This window comes from Oratosquilla oratoria, chromosome 1 (genome assembly GCF_046742065.1).
Source record: "Oratosquilla oratoria isolate Oo_2021 chromosome 1, ASM4674206v1, whole genome shotgun sequence".
NCBI classification, from domain to species: Eukaryota; Metazoa; Arthropoda; class Malacostraca; order Stomatopoda; family Squillidae; genus Oratosquilla; species Oratosquilla oratoria.
In genome coordinates, this window is record NC_134777.1 from 82,447,042 (window position 1) to 82,468,912 (window position 21,871).

Sequence of the window (21,871 nt, forward strand, 5' to 3'; positions counted from 1 at the left end):
TGAATTATTAGAGCTTAAAAGCGAATACAAGATAATGTACCAGGAAGTATCAAACCTAAGAAAAGCTAACGAAGAGAACAATAGGGAGATAGATGAGTTGAAAAGGGAATTAAAACAGCTTAAGGGTGATAACGAGAGGCTGAAAAGTGAGGATAATAGTAGGAACGAGGCTCTGAAACGAGAAATTAAAAGTCAAATGAAGGAAGTGACTGAAAAGGTGGAAGAAAAAATCAAGGAGACCTACAGGAAGTCAAAAAACAGTGGAAAATTGAACAGGAAAGTAAAGAAATACCCCTAAAGATAATAATGGAACAACAAGTAAAAGATAATATCAAAGAAACTGTAATTCAGATTATTAAAGAGAAAAGTAACCTAGTTAGGGACACAGTGGATAGAAAAAGGTGTATAGTAATCTATGGCATTAAAGATTAGGACAATGTACCAAGATATCAGAAGGAAAAGGAAGAAAAAGAGATTGCCAAAGAAATACTAAAAGAGTTACAAACAGATGAGTTAGGCTGGGACCGAGAAATTGAGGAAACCCATAGAATGGGCAGGTACTCTAAAGATAAACAATATAGACCACTAAAAGTTAAACTTGGATCTCAATCAAGCGCAGAAGAAATATTATCTAGAACAATAAGATTAGCAAATAGCGAACAGTACAAAAATATATGGATAAAAAAAGAAATGAGTGAGAAAGAAAAAACTTTGGAATGAGACGAATGAAAAGAATGAGAATAGAACTGAAAAAGAAAAGGAGTTTTTTTGGAGAGTGATAGACATGAGGCTGAGAAAAAGATATATAGGGAAAATGGAAACAAAGAAGACAGAAGGGGAGGAGGAGAAAAGAAACTAAAAATAGCGTATACAAATATAGATGGAATAATCTCAGGAATAAATGAATTAAACGATTATCTAGTCTTAGAAGAACCAGACATAATGGGAATTGTAGAAACCAAATTAAAGTACACCCTAACACCCCACACTGTGGAACAAGGTGTATACAAATGTTGGACAAAGAATAGAAAGAACAAACAGGGCGGAGGAGTTCTAATATTGACCAAGAAAGATTTGATTGTAACTAAAATAACTGTAGGAGAAAACAATGTAGAATCAATTATAGTACAAGTCGAAGGTAAACAAATGAAGAAAAGAAAATTTGCAGTGGTATATGTACCTCCTAAAACACAAGCCTGGACAGAAAGGGATCACTCCGAGTTACTAGAAGATACAAAAGATGAATTAATTGAAACACTGAAAGATGGAGGAAATACAGTAATTATGGGTTAATTTAAATTCAAAAGAAATATGCTGGGAAGAAATGACAGTGAAGGGGGGAGAGAAACGCTGGGGCAATGTACTCCTTGACTTGACCATTGAATACACAATGACCCAATGGATTAAAGAAAATACTAGATACATAGGAAATGAAGAACCCTCAAAATTGGACTTAATACAGGTACTCCTCGTTTAACGACCTACTCGGTTAACGACAACTTGGAGTAACGACGGGCTTTATGACATTCATTTAACGTAAATCTCCCAAAGTTACGACGTCGTGTACGATAATTAAGTTGGCTGAGGCAAATTTGTATGATGTTATAAATGAACTTGTACGGTGGATATTACCTGTGAGGTAAAGTGTTCTGAAGCTTAGGTCTACATTACCATCCTGCAAGCTGAAAAAACTACCTGGGGTACAGTATATACCGGTAGTGGTAAATTTTTAGTTTCGACCATGGGCGCAATATAGCAATAGAAAATTAATTATTAATTTTGTAAATTATAATGTATCAACGTAATATGCAATTTTGTGAGCGGAAAAAAAAGGTGCTAAAACAAATTTCGTAAGTAACGAAGTCATGTCGGACGAATGGTACACCATGTTAGTTATGATAGATGCCGATGTCGAAGAAATGAAAGGATGATAAATCCGTCTAACCTAAACTAAACTAACCTAACCTGTGTTTGATAAATCATTACCTGCAAATTAAATGTCATCCGGCTCGTCCTCGTGAGAGACTTTGGCAGACGAGAAGATGGCGTCCCGATCCTATGCTACCGACTTCGTTCATTAGCATATTTTCTTGTAGCATGATATTTTTTACTTTCATTTCCGCCCACAAAATTGCATATTACGTTGATACATTTTAATTTACAAAATTAATAATTAATTTTCTATTGCTATATTGCGCCCATGGTTGAAACTAAAAAAATACCCCGGTATTCAATATGGAATGTCAGCATACGCGGATTTGGTCATATATGGTAATTTCAGGAACCTAACCACCGTAAATAAACAGTAAAGCTTTAAAGTACTGTATAAAAGAGGGAAAATACACTAAAATAAAGATACATGTATTGCTAGACATTGTACATACAGTACATGTACGTATATGTATACACTTTCGCTTAACGACCAATTCGGTTAACGACGGCGCGCTGGTCCCAATTGTCGTCGTTAAACAAGGAGTACCTGTACTTACGACAGAACCTGAGATTATTGAAAAAATTGATTATAAAACTCCGATAGGAAAAAGTGACCACGTACTAATAGAAATGGAATTGAAAGAACAAATGGACCAAAGCAAAAATGATAAACATAGAATAGGAAGACCTATGTATAACAAAACAAACTTTGAGAAACTTAAAACATTCTTTCGCAATGCAAACTGGGAAAAATTCCAAAACGAAGATACAGGGATAGAAGAAAAATGGAACATATTAAAAGAAATTTATAATGAAGGAGTGAACAAATATGTACCACAACAAAAAATGGAAAAGGCATACATAAAGAGCTGGTACAACAAAAGATGTAGTGAAGCTGAAGAAAAATGAGACAAAGCTTGGAAAAAGTGGAAAAGAGATAAGAAACAAAGCAAATGGCAAACGTACATCAAACTAAGAAACGAATATGTAAAAATACGCAGAGATGTAAAGAGGAATTATGAAAAAAAGATAATAGACAAATGTAAGGAAGAACCCAAACTATTTTACAAATATGTAAATGGAAAACTGAAAAACAAACAAGAAATAGAAAAACTGCACCAAGATAAAAAGGAATATACAGAACTGGAAATGGCTGAAATTATGAACAACCACTTCAGATCAGTATTCACAATAGAAAACTCGCCTAACAGTGTAGATAGAGAGAGAATTATCCCCAGCAATGAAAGAAATAAACGTAACACAAAAAGAAATCAGTGTCAGAAAATCACATGGCCCAGACGGAATTGCAAACTGGATACTGAAGGAATGTATGGAAGAATTAACTGACAAAATATATAATATAATTAAATCCTCACCTAAAGAAGGAAAAGTACCATTGGACTGGAAAAAGGCAAACATTGTACCAATTTATAAGGGAAGTGATAAAGGAGATCCATCTAACTACAGACCGGTCTCACTAACAAGCACAATAGCAAAAATTTGTGAAAGAGTTGTCAAAAACAGATGGGTTAAATACCTGGAAGAAAAATCTATACTGAACCCAAATCAATCTGGATTCAGACAAGGGAGATCATGTACAACAAATCTGATCTGCTTTTACTCAAGATTAGTAGACATAATACAAGAAAGAGATGGATGGGCGGACTGTGCTTTTCTGGACCAGCAAAAGGCATTTGATAAGATACCTCATAGGAAATTAATAAATAAGATAGAATCAAAGGGTGGCATCAGAGGAAAATTATTGGAATGGATGAAAGACTTCCTGATCAGGAGGAAAATGAGAGTTGTAATTAGAGAAAAATTCTCTAACTGGGAAGAAGTAAAAAGCAGTGTCCCGCAAGGATCGGTACTGGCCCCGATCATGTTTGCCGTATACATTAATGACATGAATGAAGGCGTGGAATGCTATATGAATTTTTTTGCAGATGATGCAAAATTACTTAACCCCTTCCATACGGTGCCGCACACATAGGCCACATGAGGAGCAAGTGGATTCGCGACGCTGCCATATCGGCGTCTTGATTATACAGGTGGTCGTCGACTTACGACCGAGTTCCGTTCCGACAGACAGGTCGTAAGTCGATCTGGATGCAAGTCGGTCTATATATATATATATATATACAGTATATATTACCCTTTATATATATATATATATATATATATATATATATGTATATATACATATATACAGTATATATATATTGTATATTTAGCATACTGAAATAATCTTAGCATCTTTGAACTATGTTGTATAGTATTTTTAACCTTTTTATAATTTCATCTGATTTTCTTTGGGAAACGTAGCCTAGGCCTAAGCATATTGAATAAAATCCTATCATCTTTGACCTATGATATTTAATACTGTATTTGTTAACCTTTGTATTATTTTACCATCAGACTTTCTTTAGGTTGTATGCATACTGAATAAAATCTTATTATCTTTGAGCTACGTTGTTTAGTATTCATTAACTTTTTATCATTTTCGTTAGGAAACGTAGCCTAGGCCTATGCATACTGAATAAAGTCCTGTCATCTTTGACCTACAAATCCTTATTTGTTGGTTACATTAAAATCATTGTAAAGCAAAATTAGGAAAAAAAATATTTCGAAACACATTCTTTTCGTTTACGTACTGTACCGAAAATATTGTTATCGACAACAGACTAGGGACAAAAAAAGTTTACTGTTACATTTTATTAATCGCAAAACATAAAAATACAAAATGCTGTACCGAACATTTTGTCATCGACAACAGACTAGGCATAAAAAATAGTTTCATTTTATTAATTGCAAAACATAAAAATACAAAATGTAAGGCAAAATTGGGATTTTTTTTATATCAACAAAACATTCTTTTCGTTTAAGTACTGTACTGAACATATTGTTATTGACAACAAACTAGCCTAGGCAAGTTTGTTATATTTTATTAATTGCAAAACATACAAAAATACAAAATGCAATTCAAAATTAGGAAACATTTTACTTCAAACAAACAAAATGAAAGAATATTTAGCTGGCTGGGATGCTGACGCTGCCGGCAGCCTGCCAAAACTATCGTACTCGCATCTCGCAGCGTGCGGAGTAATGTACTTCACTGCCAGGCATAACATTGCAATTCTATTACTCTATTAAATGTTAGATATTATTGCACCATCTCGTGGTCGTAAAGTTGATCAGTCGTAAGTCGCATAGGTTGTAAGTCGACGACTACCTGTATTTATTGTAGTCGCCCCTGTGTTTTTACATTCTCCCTAATCTGCTCTTAATCCCATTCTCTGTGGTTTTCAAAATTCACGGGTGAAAGAGAGAACGATCGATATAAGCCGTGACTATATTTTATGATGCGAGTATTATTACGACACGTCGTACGGCTGGCATTGGCTGCTGCCCGCGAGATTTAAGTCCCATAGTGAAGTGGTTAAGGTGAAAATGGAAGAGGACTGCAACTCATTGCAACAAGATCTGGACACTATGGAATTGGACTCAAAAGTGGGAAGTGAAATTTAATATAAAGAAATGCAGTGTAATGGAATTTGGAAAGAGTAAAAACAGAATATCAAAAGATTACAGAATTGGAGAAGAAGAAAAAAAAAAGCAAACTCTGAAAAAGATCTTGGAGTGATGATTGGAAAGGACATGAAACCTGATAAGCAAATAAATTAAATATTCGTAGAAACCTACAGTTTATTGAGGTCAATCAAAGTGGCATTTACTTATATGGATGAAGAAATGATAATGAAAATACTAACTACACTAATAAGACCAAAACTTGAGTATGCAGCATCACTTTGGACACCCAGTACCAAAAAGAATATTAAGAAACTAGAAAGATTACAAAGAGTGACAACCAAACTAGCACCGACTCTCACCGAACTAACATATGAGCAAAGGCTATTCAAACTGAACCTACCATTTCTGGAACAAAGAAGAGAAAGAGGAGATTTGCTGACTACCTACAGAATAATGAAAAGAATGGAAGATTTAGACAGGAACGATCTGTTAGTGTGGGACATCGGTAAAACGAGAGGACACGGGAAAAAAACTGAAAATAGATAGTTATAGAAAAAACTTGAAAAGGAACAGTTTCCCACACAGAGCGATTAATACATGGAACAAACTAGACAACAAAACATTATGTGCAAACACTATACAAGATTTTAAGATAAAACTTGATGCGGAGAGATACAAAGACGGGTCACCACGAGCATAGCTCCCCTCCCGTATATTACAACTAGGTAAATACATTCAAACTCCTTCTCTCTTCCTCTCTTATGTTCCATGTTTCTGCCCCATACATTGCTGTTGGTACAATCACTCCTCCATACAATCTCCTCTTAGCATCCATTCCCAAATGTTTATTTCTCATTACACTTTTTAATCCTCCAAGGCTTTTACTCACTTCTCTCAATCTACATTCTACCTCCACTCCCACTCCTCCCTTTCCTGGCACATTCACACCCAAGTATCTAAAACTATCCACTTCCTCCAGTCTCTCTCCCTTAACCCCTTCCATACGGTGCCGTATACGTAGGCGGCATGAGGAGCAAGTGGATACGCGAGGCTGCCATATCGGCGTCTTGATTATATTTATTGTAGTTGCCCCCTGAATAATGACATACTCTCTAAACTGTCTTTAATCACATTTTCTATGGTTATCAAAATTCACGGGTGAAAGAGAGAACAATCGATATAAGCGGTGACTATATTTTATGATGCGAGTATTATTACGACACGTCGTACAGCTGGCAGCGGCTGCTGCCCGCGAGATTTAAGGCCCGTACTGAAGAGGTTAATACTCACTTCCAGTCCACTGCCACTTTCTCCCCTTGTACATCTCATCACCTTACTTTTACCCACATTTATCTTCAACTTCCTTCTTCTGCAGACCTTCCCAAACTAACTTCCTCAATCCCTCCTCAGATCCTGCTACAAGCAATGTCATCAGCAAACAACAACTGGCTTATCTCCCACTTTTCTCCATTTTCTTTAACCATCTCCAATCCCTGACCCACTACCCTTGCATTTACCTCTCACACCACCCTATCCATGTATAAATTGAACAGCCAGGGCAATATAACGCATCCCTGATGAAGTCCCACCTTTACCTCAAACCACTCGCTCTCCATTTCTAATCCTAACACAAGCTCTACTACTCTCGTAAAAACTAAAAACTCTTGACTACTCATAACAGCTTTCCTCCCATATATCTGCAATACCTCCCACAGTGCCTTCCAGTTTATCCTGTCATAAACCTTTTCCAGATCCATGAAAGCCCAAAAAACATCCTTACCTTTTCCTATAGCTATCTCACATATCTGTATTACCACAAAAATCTGATCAATGCAACCCCTGCCTGTCCTAAACCCACATAGTGCAGTGGATGAGACACACAAAATGGCCAAATTGTGCACTTTTGAGTAAAAGCAAGAGACTTTGCATGGTGATTCTTCATCCAACAGGAATGAAATTTAGAAATGGAGGCATTTGAAAAAAAGCACATTTTCAAGATGGCGGTCATGCGAAAATCGAGATTTTTTCATGGAACACGAATTTTTAATGTCTTTCTGATAAATATCTGAGAAATTATACTTATAATTAAGAAAAACACATTTCTTTTACCAAACATATGTACTCCATAAGCTTGACATGGAAATATGTTTATTTTTTCAAGATCGTAACAGATGGCAACAGCGACTGACCGTGTCCCACGGCGTTGCTACCATCCATTCTATGTAAGGACACAGGTCAGATGATTTGTGTTGTTCAGTTCACAAAACTCTAGGATTACATTCAAAATTCTTAGCAACACAAACAACAAACAGTCAAACATTATATCTACAAACAATGAACATCAAATGGTATATTTTCTTACAATATAGGTCAATACAACATAAGCACAACATCAATACAGGCTAACTGCTACATTTAAAAAGCTGGACATGTTTGAAAACTCTCAACCTGGAACATCATGAATGTATGAAATACCATACAGAACACCCAAATGTATCATATTACAAAATGTTTATCCTAAGTTTTCTATGATATCAGGTATATACATCTGTAAACTGCCAAATTCTCAAAACCAGACGACATCTACATACGCCAAACACTATACTTAGAAGACTAACTGCAATAGGCGAAAATAACTTATATACCTATACAGTACATCACTAAAGTTTGCACCACTGTAATTTTCTATACATTCAGTTGGAACAATCACCTGCACATTTGCAGAGATCAGTGCATTTCAGAGAAGCACTTCGGCATGTGCATCGACCATGACAACCCTTTGTGCAACCGCAACACAACAGTTCAATACACGTTGCAGAAGCTGGAGCCAAGGTCGACCACAATGGTGTCCAGATGGTACTTGTGCCAGACTGCTCCTTGTTCCATCCCCATGCAGATGGATCAGGATATTCTGGTCGAGCTATTAACGCCTGGCCCCAAATATGCCCACCTTGGTATACTGCTCTTTGCACTTGCTGAGTAAGGGCTGCTTGTGTCGGTGGGATGTTCTCGATCGTGCGGCTTTTCTGAGTAAACAGAACTCGCCGAACATCATTGACTTCTGTGCTAGCTGAAGTTCTGTCATACAACAATACAACAAAACATTCAAGTTCAGCAAAGTGCGAGTCAGAAATTTCTTGTGGAGGGTTGGATGACAGGCTAGCAAATGTCATCATGATGCGGTCATATGTTTGCCAGAGTTGCCAGACCTTTTTCTTGCCTACACCATACATTGCAGAAACTGTGTCACATCCTGTAATACTGTGAAACAGCGGAAGACCAGTGCACTTCTGTGGACCGAGAGTCATGGCTAGTTCATGTACAGGAATGAAACGCCTTGTTTTTCCTGTTCCAAAGTCAATCCACAATTCTTGTGGTTTGATGGTTGCAAAGTGAGCAGTGGCCATCACTACAACGTCCGTATCTACGGTTCTAATGGAGATCTTTTGATAGCCATGTCTGACAGCATTTGCAGTGTGCAACAACAAGCGGGTGTCGGCTTCCTCATGTGTACAAGGTGATATTTCATTAACAGCAACATCTTCCTTGTTGGTCAGTGCCCTTGTGCCTAATGTCACCACGATAAGCTCTTCAACCTCAAGGGACACAGTCGTATCAGACAGAAACTGGAACAATTCTGTCTTGTTCATACTGTTCTTTAGGAATTCACTCCACTTTCTTGGAACTGTGTTGTCTGGTGCCACTCGTCGTCTTGCACCAGTTCCTCGCTTGTCCCTGGCATCAGATTTAAGACTGTCCTGATGATAGACATCCCATACAAGGTCCAGTCTGTCGCACGTGGTCAGTGCTCTTTGGATGAAGGGGAGGAAGATCTTGGAAGCATACTCAGCAAAGGTCCGGCAATTTTGTGGAGTCAGAAAGTGTACAACAGCAGGACCATCTAGCATAACCGCATCAACCTCAGGAGCAGCATCACTGGGCATTGCCAGGTCTTCCAAGCAATTTAACAGCAGGCTTTTGTTTGAAGGACGCAGTTTTCCAAACTGACTAAGTGCAGGGGGATAGGTTTGATTTTCATGGGAAAAGAATTCCTCCAATGACCCTTCTCGAGACTGACTAGCAATGTAGAGTCGTGCAAATAAGTTGCAGTCTTGCTTCAAAGAAGATACTTGAGTAGGGACTGTGCTTTTCTTAACTGTAGGCCTTGAGATCAGCGGAAAGTTGTTCCTCTTAATTGGATCTGACAACGGTTTTGATCTGTTGATGATTCTCTCATTGACAAATGTGTTGTACTGCTCAATGCCAGATTGGTTAATCTGGTAGAGTGTCTCTGTCACAGAGTTGTCAATGATGTCTCCTGAAAAGAGAACAACCAGTTCTGAAGTTTCATCGTCGAAAGGATTTCCACCCTTCTGAATACTCTGAGCAAGTTTCTTGACGTCTGACACAAACGTTGATTGGACTTTCTCATGTTCCTCGTGATGCTGGAACTGTGTTCTTGTAGAAGAAATGCAGTCGATGGTGCTTTCAAAATCTACAATCACTCTAGCCATTTCGGGTCCACCTACAGACCACCTTCTCAAAGCAGCAGCATTTTCTGTGAGCCCAATGGCTCCGCCCTCACCCTTTACCAGAGCATTATTTTGCTCATGCGCTTGATCAATTGACATTCCTGAAAATCAATTACATGTCTTCCAGACCATGAAGTTTCCTTGCTTGAACTGTCGTAATATGTCTGGATGAGTGGTGTGGAGGTTGGTCATATCCCTGATGTGAATGGGCAGCCACCGTGAATAGTTGTGATGGTCAAGAGCAAAAAAACAAGGAGCCATCTGGATTAGAGACTGAAGGTAGAGTTCAAAATTTCCCTATCGCAATGACCTGACAAACAAGAGCAAGGTGAGTTCCATCTCTAATACAAAAGACCAGTACTTGAAGGTGGGATGACGGTCTGCCTGATTGATACACCAAGATTCCATGCTGCATGGCTCTTCTCTCCCCGGGAGGTCGCTCAGGTAACCCTGATAACTCTGAGTGAGCAACATCTGCAGAGCACATGCTGTGACTTTGTGAGCTCTTCTTGTACGAGTGACATGTGCAGCTTTCAAAAACGAATCTGCTGTGCCTGATCCAACAAGTCCTGCATCAACAAGTGAGTCTGTCCAGCCACTGCCTTCCAACCACTGACCTACTGCTTTCAAGTATGCCATTTCAATGTGGAGACCACCCATCATGATTACAAAGGAGGACTCACCATGCTGATCTGGAAATTGCCACTGAACTTCTTTAGCAACTGAGAATAGCAGTTGATCTACAGCAAATATACAGGTCTGACCTGGATTGAGATACTCAGTAGCCCTGCGGACCATGTTCATACAATGTTTGATCATAGCTACAGACTTCGCTTGTTCACTGAACAAAGGGAGGAGTGACGTGACTGATCCGAGCCTATCAGAGTCATGGATCAGATTCAGTGAGTGGTATGCTCCCCAAGACACATCAGAGGGTGTTATTTGATTTGATACCGCCTCTTGCACATAATTGAGCCACTTAAGTTCCTCTTCTTTGGCTTGTTGAAGCAGTTGTTTTCAACTAGAGGAACAAAACCATCGAGTAGTGGTGGTACAAGAGGTTTCTTCTGTGACACTGCAGGAGGAACATTTGCATAGAACTCTGGCAGCTCTGAGACAGATTTCTTCTTAGGTCTCGGCAATTCCTGCCGCTGCATTTGGCATGGATCTCCTGTTTGTTTGATAGTGGGATACTGGAATATAGAAATTCCAGTTCCATGAAAGGAACCATGTGATGTCAAGGAGCTCGGATTATGATCGATATTATCAATGGCTCCAGTACAGAAGATCCTTAAAAAAAAAAAACTCATTAGTACCTGAAAGAAAAGCATAGGATGCGTCATTACAACCTGTGCAAAATTCTGCGTTTAACACCAGAAGTAAATGTAAGATCTACACTTAAACAAAACTTTATCTTAGTATAATATATATTAATTGGCACATTGTATAATATCATTGCACCAAATTGCATGCATTTGCTGCTAGTTCACCTTGGCTTATGCCACAATAAATGTAACATTGTGGTGATTTTACCAACTCCCTGGCAGCCATATTTGATTTGGTGGCCATCTTGGAAATTCGCATTTTTTGCAATGCCTCCATTTCTAATATTAATCAGCATGTCCTAAAGTATATACATCCCAAATTTGATGCTTTTACTATGAAGTGCACAATGGTTTCCATGATCCGCTGTACTAACACTGTTCCCCACCAATTACTCCCTTCGTTTCTCTCCAAATCCTCTCAATCAAGATACAGTAGAAGCCCGATTTAACGGATCTCAATTTAGCGGAAGCTCAAATTAGCGAACTGCAAATAGCAATAACAAAAATGCTCAACTTAGCAGAAATTGTCCGCTAAGTTGACCATTTTCCGCTAGCTGGCCAGACGCGTCTACGAAAATAGCTCAATTTAGCGTGAACGGTCCTCTAAGTTGAGCATTTTCCGTCAACTGGCCACATGCATGTCTCAGAGTCCAGTGTTACCAGATGTTACCAGATTGTGGTGGTGGAGTCAAGGAAAAATTGATAATTTAGTATTTTGGAGGTATATATACATACGTACTATAATATATATACAATAATGTATAATTCAGTATATGTATAAAGTATAATTGTAGCAGAAATATATTCAAGTAGAAATAGACGGTATAATAGGAAAACAAAATAATGTATATGAGAAAATGACTGAGAGGATTTAGCAAAATAACCTCAATATAGCAGAAAATTCCGCTACATAGGGAGTCAAATACCGAACCAGAGTTAGCGGAAATAAGCTTAAGCTAGCGGAAAATTCCGCTAAATAGGGGATCGAAAACGACCTCCAATTTGGCGGAAAATTCAATTCAGCAGACTGGACCTTGGCTGAATAAGTTCGTTAAATTGCGCTTCTACTACCATAAGCCTTCCAAACTACACTTAACAAACTGATACCTCTGAACTACTACACTCACACTTGTCCCCTTTTCCCTTGTAAAGTGGAATTATACAGGCACTCCTCCAGTCCTCTGGCACTCTACTCTTAAACAAATATTAAATAACCTCACCAGCCAGTCCACCATCACTGTACCTCCTTTCTTCAGACATTCTGCATGGCATCCATCCAACCCAGGTGCCTTACCTGCTCTCATCATCTTAATAGATGCTTTCATTTCATCTTTTCTTATTTCTCCTCCATTTTCCTCACGCATCATGGTCATTTTCTTTGTTTTTCTGACTACAACTACCTTTCCCTCCCTATCCTCCTTTACATTTAGCAACTCCCTAAAATACTCTGCCCACCTTCCTCTCACTACCTTCTCTTCAATTATCATCTTTCCATCTGCACCTTTTACCTTTTCTTCTCTACTTGATTCTCCTCCTCTTCCTCTCCTAATTTCCTTCCAATTTTTTTTTATTACTTTCAAAATTTTCTGTCATACTCTTACCCCATTTCATATCTGCTCTCCTCTTTGCCTCCATTATCATGTGCTTTACTTCTCTTTACTTTGTACCTCTCATATAATTCTTTTAATTACTTGGATGAGGAAATGGTAAAAAAGAATACTAATCACACTGATAAGACCAAGATTGGAGTATGCGGCAACACTATGGACTCCCAGAACAAAAAAAAAAATAATAATAGAAAGAATCCAAAGAGCAAATTTGACATTCGAGCAAAGATTGCCTAAACTGGAACTACCAACCTTAAAACATGGAAGAGAAAGAGATGATCTATTGGCCATTTACAGAATCATGAAAGGCATGGAAGTCCTTAACTGAGAAGACTTGTTAAAGTGAGATAAAAGAAAAGAGGACATGAGAAGAAACTCGAAAAGGATAGTTATAGAAGAAATCTGAAAAAAGCAGTTTTCCACACAGAGTGGTGGATGTCTGGAATAAATTGGATGAAACAATAGTGTGTGCAAACACCATACAATAATTTAAGAACAAACTACGAGCATAGCTCCTCTTCCCATATAATACAACTAAGTAAATACAAGAAATGCCACTCCAGTATCCTTCCTACCCCAAAAGCACTACCAAGGCAACCCAATCCTGAGCTCCAAAAATATTTCCTCCACGTCCTCCCTCTCTACTAGAGCTTGCAGTGCCAGTGTGAGTTCCAAGCAGAAATACATCCCATTCCTGCACTGACCCCATACCCCAGATCTACAAGAATGCCCTCAACAAAGAGCATAACAGACCTACATGGCCCAGTTATGTGCTCTCACCCTAGTTCCATAGACCTCTCAATGTCCCTAGACCCAGTTGAAATGAATGATTAGAGGTCAACCTTAAGGGAGCGTCACCAGCAATCATTAAAAAAATTCTGGTACATGAGCAAATTTTAGGTAAACATTTTAAAAGAATCTCTATGATGGTGGTAACACTTGTACAAAATCATACAATTGTATTTCGTTTCTATTTTTTCATACAGCATAAGATAGATAAAATATTGGCAACCTCTGGCAACCCTGTTGCATAAAAAACATTCTATATATTGAAATAGCGTCAACATTCCTATAGCTATTTCGTTTTTTGCTACAGAATTGTGCTTATGGAAATATTTGGCAACTCCTTCCACCAGCATACCCCACAAAGTGGACAGGACACCATTACTCTTGAAAAGGTCAAAGTAAGGTGATGTCGCTCCTGGTGCTCTCACCGTATGCAACAATTTTGATTCCTCACCCTGTATTGTTGCTGTGATCATGGAAAAATTAACAAGAAACAAGGGAGTGAAGTGGCCACACCCATCTTACACCCCCACCCATGCCACACCACTCACCCTCACCTCACACCTCATCAGCAAAGAGGAAATTGGAGAATTGCTATACATCACAACCATCAAATAAATGGTCGAGAAAATTTAAATCCCCTGTCCTGTAAAGTTTGTTTTTATTCTTTCTGTTGTAATATCTTTGGTTGTTCTTTAAGGATTTTTGTAATTTTTGTTTAATTTGAAAGAAAACGAGCTCTTTATTTTCTACAGTAAGAAATAAAAGATTCTTCTTTTTTATGAAACCTGAATTTTGCAGCATTTTTTAATTATTTAGAGAAACAAATTAATAAAAAATCAAAGGTATCAGTTTGATCAAATATATTCAATAGTTTTTGTTCCCCAGACTCTAAGCTTTCATTTCATACCAAGTTGAATGATGTGGAAGGATTTTCCATTAAGTAATTAGAGCTTCACTAGAGCTCACTATATCTTCACTAAATCTTCACTATGCCTTATACATGGGAGAAACACAATACCCTGAGGAATTATACACTAATGTAATGGGTAATTATACCCAAGTTCAGTAAATACATATTTGAAAATCTAATTTCACCTACTCTATAAAGCAATGCGACATTCCCTTAAGCTCTTTATTTCCAGAATCGAACATCCCCCAACCCCCTCTTTCTCCAAACTCTCACCCATCAAAAATACCACTGCCCTCATGATACACCCTTAGACTTCCCCTCCCCCTAACTAAGAATCATCCATACACCCTCAACAAGAATACTCTCCCAGCCCACAACCTGACAACACTCATGCACATTTAAAGATATCTGGTGGTAGTGATCCACCCCTTAAATTTGGGGAGGGGGATACTTTCTCCTCCAACAGTTTGGACCCAACTGCATCTGCTTTGAAGAAATGCAAGTAGGTATATGTATCCCCTTAACGTAAGAGGGAGTGATAGTACGTACAATACATCAGTACATATCATATGTACTGTATGCTCAACTCCACTATCAAGAAAAATCAGTTGAGTTACAGTTGTACACCTCTCACTTGTTTTATATGTTCTGGTAATAGATGATATTATTTTATTTTGCAGAGTGGCTCTGAGTCCTTTTCATCAGCACACAACACAGGTGTGGCTATGCTCTTCAGTGCTGGAACCTTCCTGTATGTGTCCACCGTCCATGTCCTGCCTGAACTCACTGGCCATGATGGAGGCGGGCAGTTTTCTCGTAAACAACTCCTTGCCTTGGTCTGCGGCTCAATTCTACCTTTGTTCCTTGCTATTGGACATCATCATTAACATCACTGCTATCATGTGACCTTGAAACTCCTTCATATTCATCAGTATCAGTTCTCATTTGAACAGCATCTTTTCTTCATCACCACTAACACAATTTCTTTCTTTGACACCAACACCTTCCCAAGAAAATAGAATCATCTTCAGTTTGCCACCAGACTACTTCACCACAGTTGTATTACACCTTGATTTGTTGGTGTTTGTGGGAAATGGAGCCTTTTTGTCAAGTTGACTAAGATGGAATATAGCATCAGGATACTACCCTGGTTCCAAGCCATTTTGACATCACTTTATTAGTATTAAAAACATTAACACATGACAGTATTTTAAAAACTGTACAGTAGTAGCATCACTGGAACTACTGCATGAAGAAATCCACCATTCCATTACTTTACTGAGGTAATTGCTACCTCTACAGCTATTATATATTACAATGCCATAATGATAACTTGCTATATCATACCAACATGTATACCTGCTGTAATTCATCATCAGTCCTGTTGTACCAACACTGCAACCATATCACAATATAACATACTGCCATCATGTCATAATACAACTAGAGTCCCTTTCAAAACCATTATTTGACATTTTCATTTGACCTTTAGAACTATTGTACAGGCAGCACAAATTTTTACATATAATTTTCTGTGGGCTGTCATTGGACTTTGTGGAGTCAATATCAATAATGGCTAGACCTGGACTTTGCTATTAATGCTGCACTCCTTGTAAAACTCAAAGATTCATCAGCACTGGCTCTTGAATCACTGGATGAAGAAGTGCAAACATTAGGACTTAAGCAGTCAGTTGCTTTGGTTCTCTCTTGCAGGAGACCAGTGACCCCAAGGTACCAAGGTTGACCCATTAGTCACTCAAGGAAAAACATTTATACTGTCTCTACTGTGTTTGTGTTAGGCAGTGTAAGAATATTTTTTTCCCTCTTCTGTATTGTATGATTATTTTGGGCCAATGATATTTTTCCAGACAGATTGTCTTAGTGCTGGGTAGTGACCTTATTGAAGGTAAGCTAATGTGGGTAGTGCATCTTGAGAGTGTTTTCTCTTTTGGATGTATGTCGGATGGTGTGTCATAAGGTGGTGGTGTTTGGTCTGTTGTGTGATGTTTTTGCTGTGTGTATGTGGATGCTTTTGTATAGATGTGTTATTGGGTTGTGGGAGTAGGTTCCGGTATATATTTGAGTAATATATTGGATAGATGGATAGTTTCATGCTGTTAAGTGTAGGTGTGGCATTTTGTGATGAATGTGTAAGCTCAAAAGTTTTTGTTATTCCACTGAGAGATACATAAATATTCATCTTGGCAGTTACAGTAAGCTGCTTTTCTTATGGGATTTGAATCTTAGGCCTTGCAATATGAGACTAGGACACTGCCATCTTGCCATGATGGATGTTTAGAAGAATTTACTTCTTGTAGACATCTGTTGTTGTACATAGATACTTACATTTGTACCAAAAGGCCATTTCCCCCTTATAAAGAGGGTGGTCTAGCCAAGGCACACACACACCATTCACTGACCCCACATCCATCCAAAACCCATTTGTTGTCGTTTCTGTCTTAGCTCCTTGTAGATGAAGGGTCCCTTTTCCCCCTTATAAGTGGGTAGCCAAGTCAAAGCACATACCCAATTCATTATATTAAAACCCATTCAGTGCCCCTTCTATCTCAATACCTCATTGATGAAGTTTCATCCCTGTTGCCCACCAAACTGCATGGGTCAAAAGCAATGTGATATAGCACAGGTCTTTCACAGCAGGGACTTGGATGCAAGAGGAATGTCTTTTGAGCAAGGAAGAAAGAGCATAGAATATAGGTGTGGATGGAGAATGGTTGTTAAAGGATGAAATAGTGCAGCCTGAAGGGATGGTTTTCTTGTCTTGTGTAAATTTCATGAATGGATCAAGGGGGGGCATTGTTTAATGAAACATCTTTGGCATGAGGTGCTAAGATGGGACAACAAATGGGTTTAGGATGGGTGTAGACTTTGTTCCAGTCATCCCCTCTAATAAGGTGGAAGAGGCCATTTGGTATATCTATGTACCAACATACAGAATCTTGTTTTTCTCTCTTGCCACAAAAAAGGGTGGAACAATTTCCATAAGGTTTAAGCATGAAAAAGTGAAGGGGATGGTTATATTTCATTACTGATAATTCACTATCAATTCTATCCTTGGGGACAGTATTGTGCCATTATCAAAGATCATAATGGGACCATGAAATGAGGTGTTAGGTGTGGGTTAGGGAAGTTTGGGGGAAGTATAATAGATGTCCCTTCCCCATATGTGGGCTTCTCACTACCTTCCCTATGCCCAGCCACCTTTCTTTGTTGGTGATGATGATTGGATGATTTCGTTTTGCATCACAAACTCCCCCTATCCAGAGGTTAGGATGGAGCCCCTTACAGAGGACTTTATAGCATGGAATTTAATAAACCATGACCTTAGTTCAACTTGCTGGTGGAATGGTTTGAACCACCATCGTCTTAACTTTCATTGCAAGAACAGCACCCTAACTCACTTGGTCAACAAGCTTCCTTCTTTGTGGGTAATGATGTATAAGTTGTAAGAGCTATGAAGAAACTATTTTTCCAGGATTATCTTGTTGTTTCTTCATGTTGCATGAAAATGCTACTATGATTAGATTAACACCACACAACAGTTGTTTCTTAGCAGTCCCACTTCACGGAATTAGAAGTGTCCCCATGTCGTTATACTGATGTTGATTAAATATCATCTCCCCATGAACACAGCTCATACTATAACTCATACTCATACACACATGCTATAACTCAAACTATAACACCAGTACCATTTTTGGTCTCCACTCTGCTACTATTTCAAAGCATCTACAATGTAATGAGAAGAAATAACACTTCCAGGGCACATAGAAGTTACAATAGCTTGCCTCAGACTAGGTCACTAACACCAAAACCAAAACCATACCAACACAGAATTATCTATGCTTCAGACCTCACATGTCTTAGCTGCATACACTTCAAAGAAGACTTAGAATATGTAATCATATATTGCTTTACATTCTCACAAGACAAATAGTAGTTATTTCTTCTAGAGGTGTGTGGACCAACCAAGGACCATTGATATTGTGAACCTCCTGCAAGAACCTAAGACAGATGTTTGATGGACACTACTATTTTTTTCAGTCTCATTCAACATACTTCTACCACATAAGTATCAGTCCCTATCCAGCTCCATATTTCAGGTTCACTGAATGTGGATTCTTTCACAATATTGTCACTGGTGTTAGCTCATTATCATCATTCATATTTTCATCCCACCATACCTCATCTATTTCCTGCTGTATATGCTACCCTACTAAGGACATGTAGGTACTGAACTACCATGCTACCAGACATATTTTTTTGTTACCATGTTACCATACCTGTCACACTTGCCCCATCATACAACCATTATTCTGACATTTCCTCAATCATGCTGCCTTGTTCTCATATTTCTCCATCACCATACTACACTACTACCTGACTACCTTCCTGATCAAGTACATAAAGAGCCATGGCATTTTATAAAGTGTCATGGTGGATATTAGTTTCATCCATTGTGGATCTAGTGGCAGCTGGACCCTAAACCTTTAGCCTTTTCAGTGCAGTGAGGTACTATTTTGATTTTGTACTGGCATGCCTGATTTTTTTTTATTCAGCTGAATTGTGAATGTTAGACTGGAGAAGGTTTTGATACACCAAGATCTGGTTCACACAAGATAGTTTTATAAGCTGAAGGGCATTTGCCTGAATAAGGAGGCTCCAGATCAAGATCAAAACTTGTTCTATATTGAGATCTCCCCTTTGTCTAGTGAAATAGTTTGGTAGTAGCCAGGACAAAATCTATATTCTTTTACTCAGTTGAAAGGATACTTTAGAAAACATGACATGATCTGTCACACATATCAATGAGAAGGTGGTTGGCATTAATGAAATTTAGGAAAAAATAATACATACATACATACATATACCAAGGCTTTTTCCCCCTTCCAAGGGAGGTAGCCAAAAAGGGAAAGGCATAAAAACACTCCCACCCATTTCATCCCCAAATACATCCCCATTTCATCCCCAAATACAAATAATAATCTTCAGAAAATAATTGTCATCAAGTATAAGTTTTCTTGGATGACTAGGGTTGTTCAAACAGTTCTCTAGAAGAGCCCAGCTAAAGACTGTTAAGAGCAGTGCATAAAGATGATGGAAGAGAGGAAGATGAATGTCCATTGTGTTTCTGAATGATTTTACCTAGTTATATTATACAGGAAGGGAGCTATACTTGTGGTAACCCATCTTTGTATCTTTCAGCATCAAGTTTGTTCTTAAATTCTTAAATAGTGTTTGCACACACTGTTGCCTTATCTAATTGATTCCAGGTATCCACCACTCTGTGTGGGAAGCTATTCTTTTTCAGATCTCTTCTATAATTATCCTTTTTGATTTTCTTCTCATATCCTCTTGTTTTTCTGTTGTCCCACTTTAATAACTCATCTCTATCTAGGATTTCCATTCCTTTCATGATTCTATAAATAGTCAGTTGATCTCCTCTTTCCTTTGTTCCAGAGTTGGTAGTTCCATTTTGGACAATCTTTGTTCGTATGTCAATTTGGAGAGTGTTGGTGCCATCTTTGTCATTGTTCTTTGTATTGTTTCTAATTTCTTTATATTCTTTTTAGTACTGGGTGTCCATAGTGTTGCAGCATACTTCAATTTTGGTCTTATAAGTCTAACAAATATTTTCTTAATCATTTCCTCATCCAAAAAGTCAAATGCCACTTTCATCGACCTTAGTAAATTGAAGGTTTCTCCGACTATTTTGTTGATATGTTTGTCTGGTGACATGTCTTTGCTGATTATTGCTCCTAGGTCTCTTTCCGAACTCACTTTTCTAACTTCTTCACCAATTTCATAATTTCTCAATATTCTATTTTTACTTTTTCCAAACTCTTGATATTGAAGTTCACTTGATATTGAAATTCACTTTCCACTTTTGACTCCATTTCCAGATTTTATCTAGGTCTATCTGTATTGATTCACAATCTTCCTCTGTACTTACTTTCTTTAGTAGTTTTCAGTCATCTGTGAAGAAGTTCATATAACATTCCACACTTTCATCTATGTCATTTATATATATATATAGCAAACATTGTGTGTTTGTGAGTGAGAATAAGAATAAGAGTGAGTGATATGTAGTATATTGATTACAGTAGCACAGGTATGGAAAGATGTCTTTGTTAAATTTTAGGAGGGCTGTTACACTTTTCTAGATAGAAGTATGTTTTATTCACCAGTTATCATTATTGCTGTGTGTGGGTATACACCATAACATTTGCCTTGGTATAAGTCAGATGTAGCACTAGGAGGAGGAGGGTTCATCTTAATCAGTCTAGGTACTCAGTTGACCCATTCAGTCCATGGCCTCTTTAGGGTGGGACCACCCATGAGCTGAATAGATTTGTCTGATGTTAACCAAACCATGACATGAGGCCTTTGGTACCAAAAGAGCAATCAAAAATGAATTTTGAATCTCAAAGGCTCAAAGTTCAAGTACCGGTACTTTATTTAGTTCGTGCATGAAGACTAACATTATTGTATTAACCACTTCCATACGGTGACGCCTACGTAGGCGTCATGAGGAGCAAATGGGTACGCGATGATGCTGGCGTCGGCATCTTGATTATATTTATTGTAGTCGTACCTACCTAACCTCCATTCTCTCTAAACTGGCTTCATCATATTTTCTATGGTTATCAAAATTGACGGGTGAAAGAGAATGAACGATTGAGCACTGACTTTATTTTTTATAATGCGATTATTATAACGCAACATCGCACGTCGGGCAGCTAATGCTGCCAGACGTGCGATGTGCCCCGGAGTGAAGAGGTTAATTTTAATGCACTGATAGTGTAGGTGATGCAAAAAAAAAAAAAAAAAAAAAAAAAAAAAATGGTGTATGTGGTCTTTGTGAACAGATACTCATGAAAATCAACTACCTTTTAGGACAGGAAACAGATTGTAGATTCAAATAACTTTCTTATGGATTTGACATAATCACCACACTTGGATTCATATATGCCATCTTGTTAGTAAATTGCACCCTAGATCAGTGTAACTGTTTCATGAACCTGTACCACAAAACCATGTTCAGTTACATTACAAAACAATCTCTTCAAGACAAATCACCAAACTTATTACTGGGTATTTTACCTGACAGCAACCCCACAGAAAAAAACCCTCCCAAGAGAAACAAAAACCATACTAGCACACTTGCATTCAGGTCATCAAAAATAGATGGGTTAAACATTTGGAGGAAAAAACTATACTGAATCC

General features: G+C 38.1%; 1 protein-coding gene across 3 annotated transcripts in view; it reads left to right on the top strand.

Annotated features, from left to right (window-relative positions):
- Positions 1-21,871, top strand: part of Zip102B (Zinc/iron regulated transporter-related protein 102B) — a 570,902-nt gene that overhangs the window by 304,657 nt on the left and 244,374 nt on the right. The window contains exon 8 of one of the 3 annotated variants that reach the window (XM_076173608.1): positions 15,307-17,617. The exons of the other annotated variants lie outside the window; for them this stretch is intronic. Within the exon in view, the coding sequence (XP_076029723.1) occupies positions 15,307-15,513 (207 nt within the window). The 3' untranslated portion in view covers positions 15,514-17,617. Of the gene's footprint in view, positions 1-15,306; positions 17,618-21,871 lie in introns of those variants that run through there. 3 annotated transcript variants of the gene reach the window in all.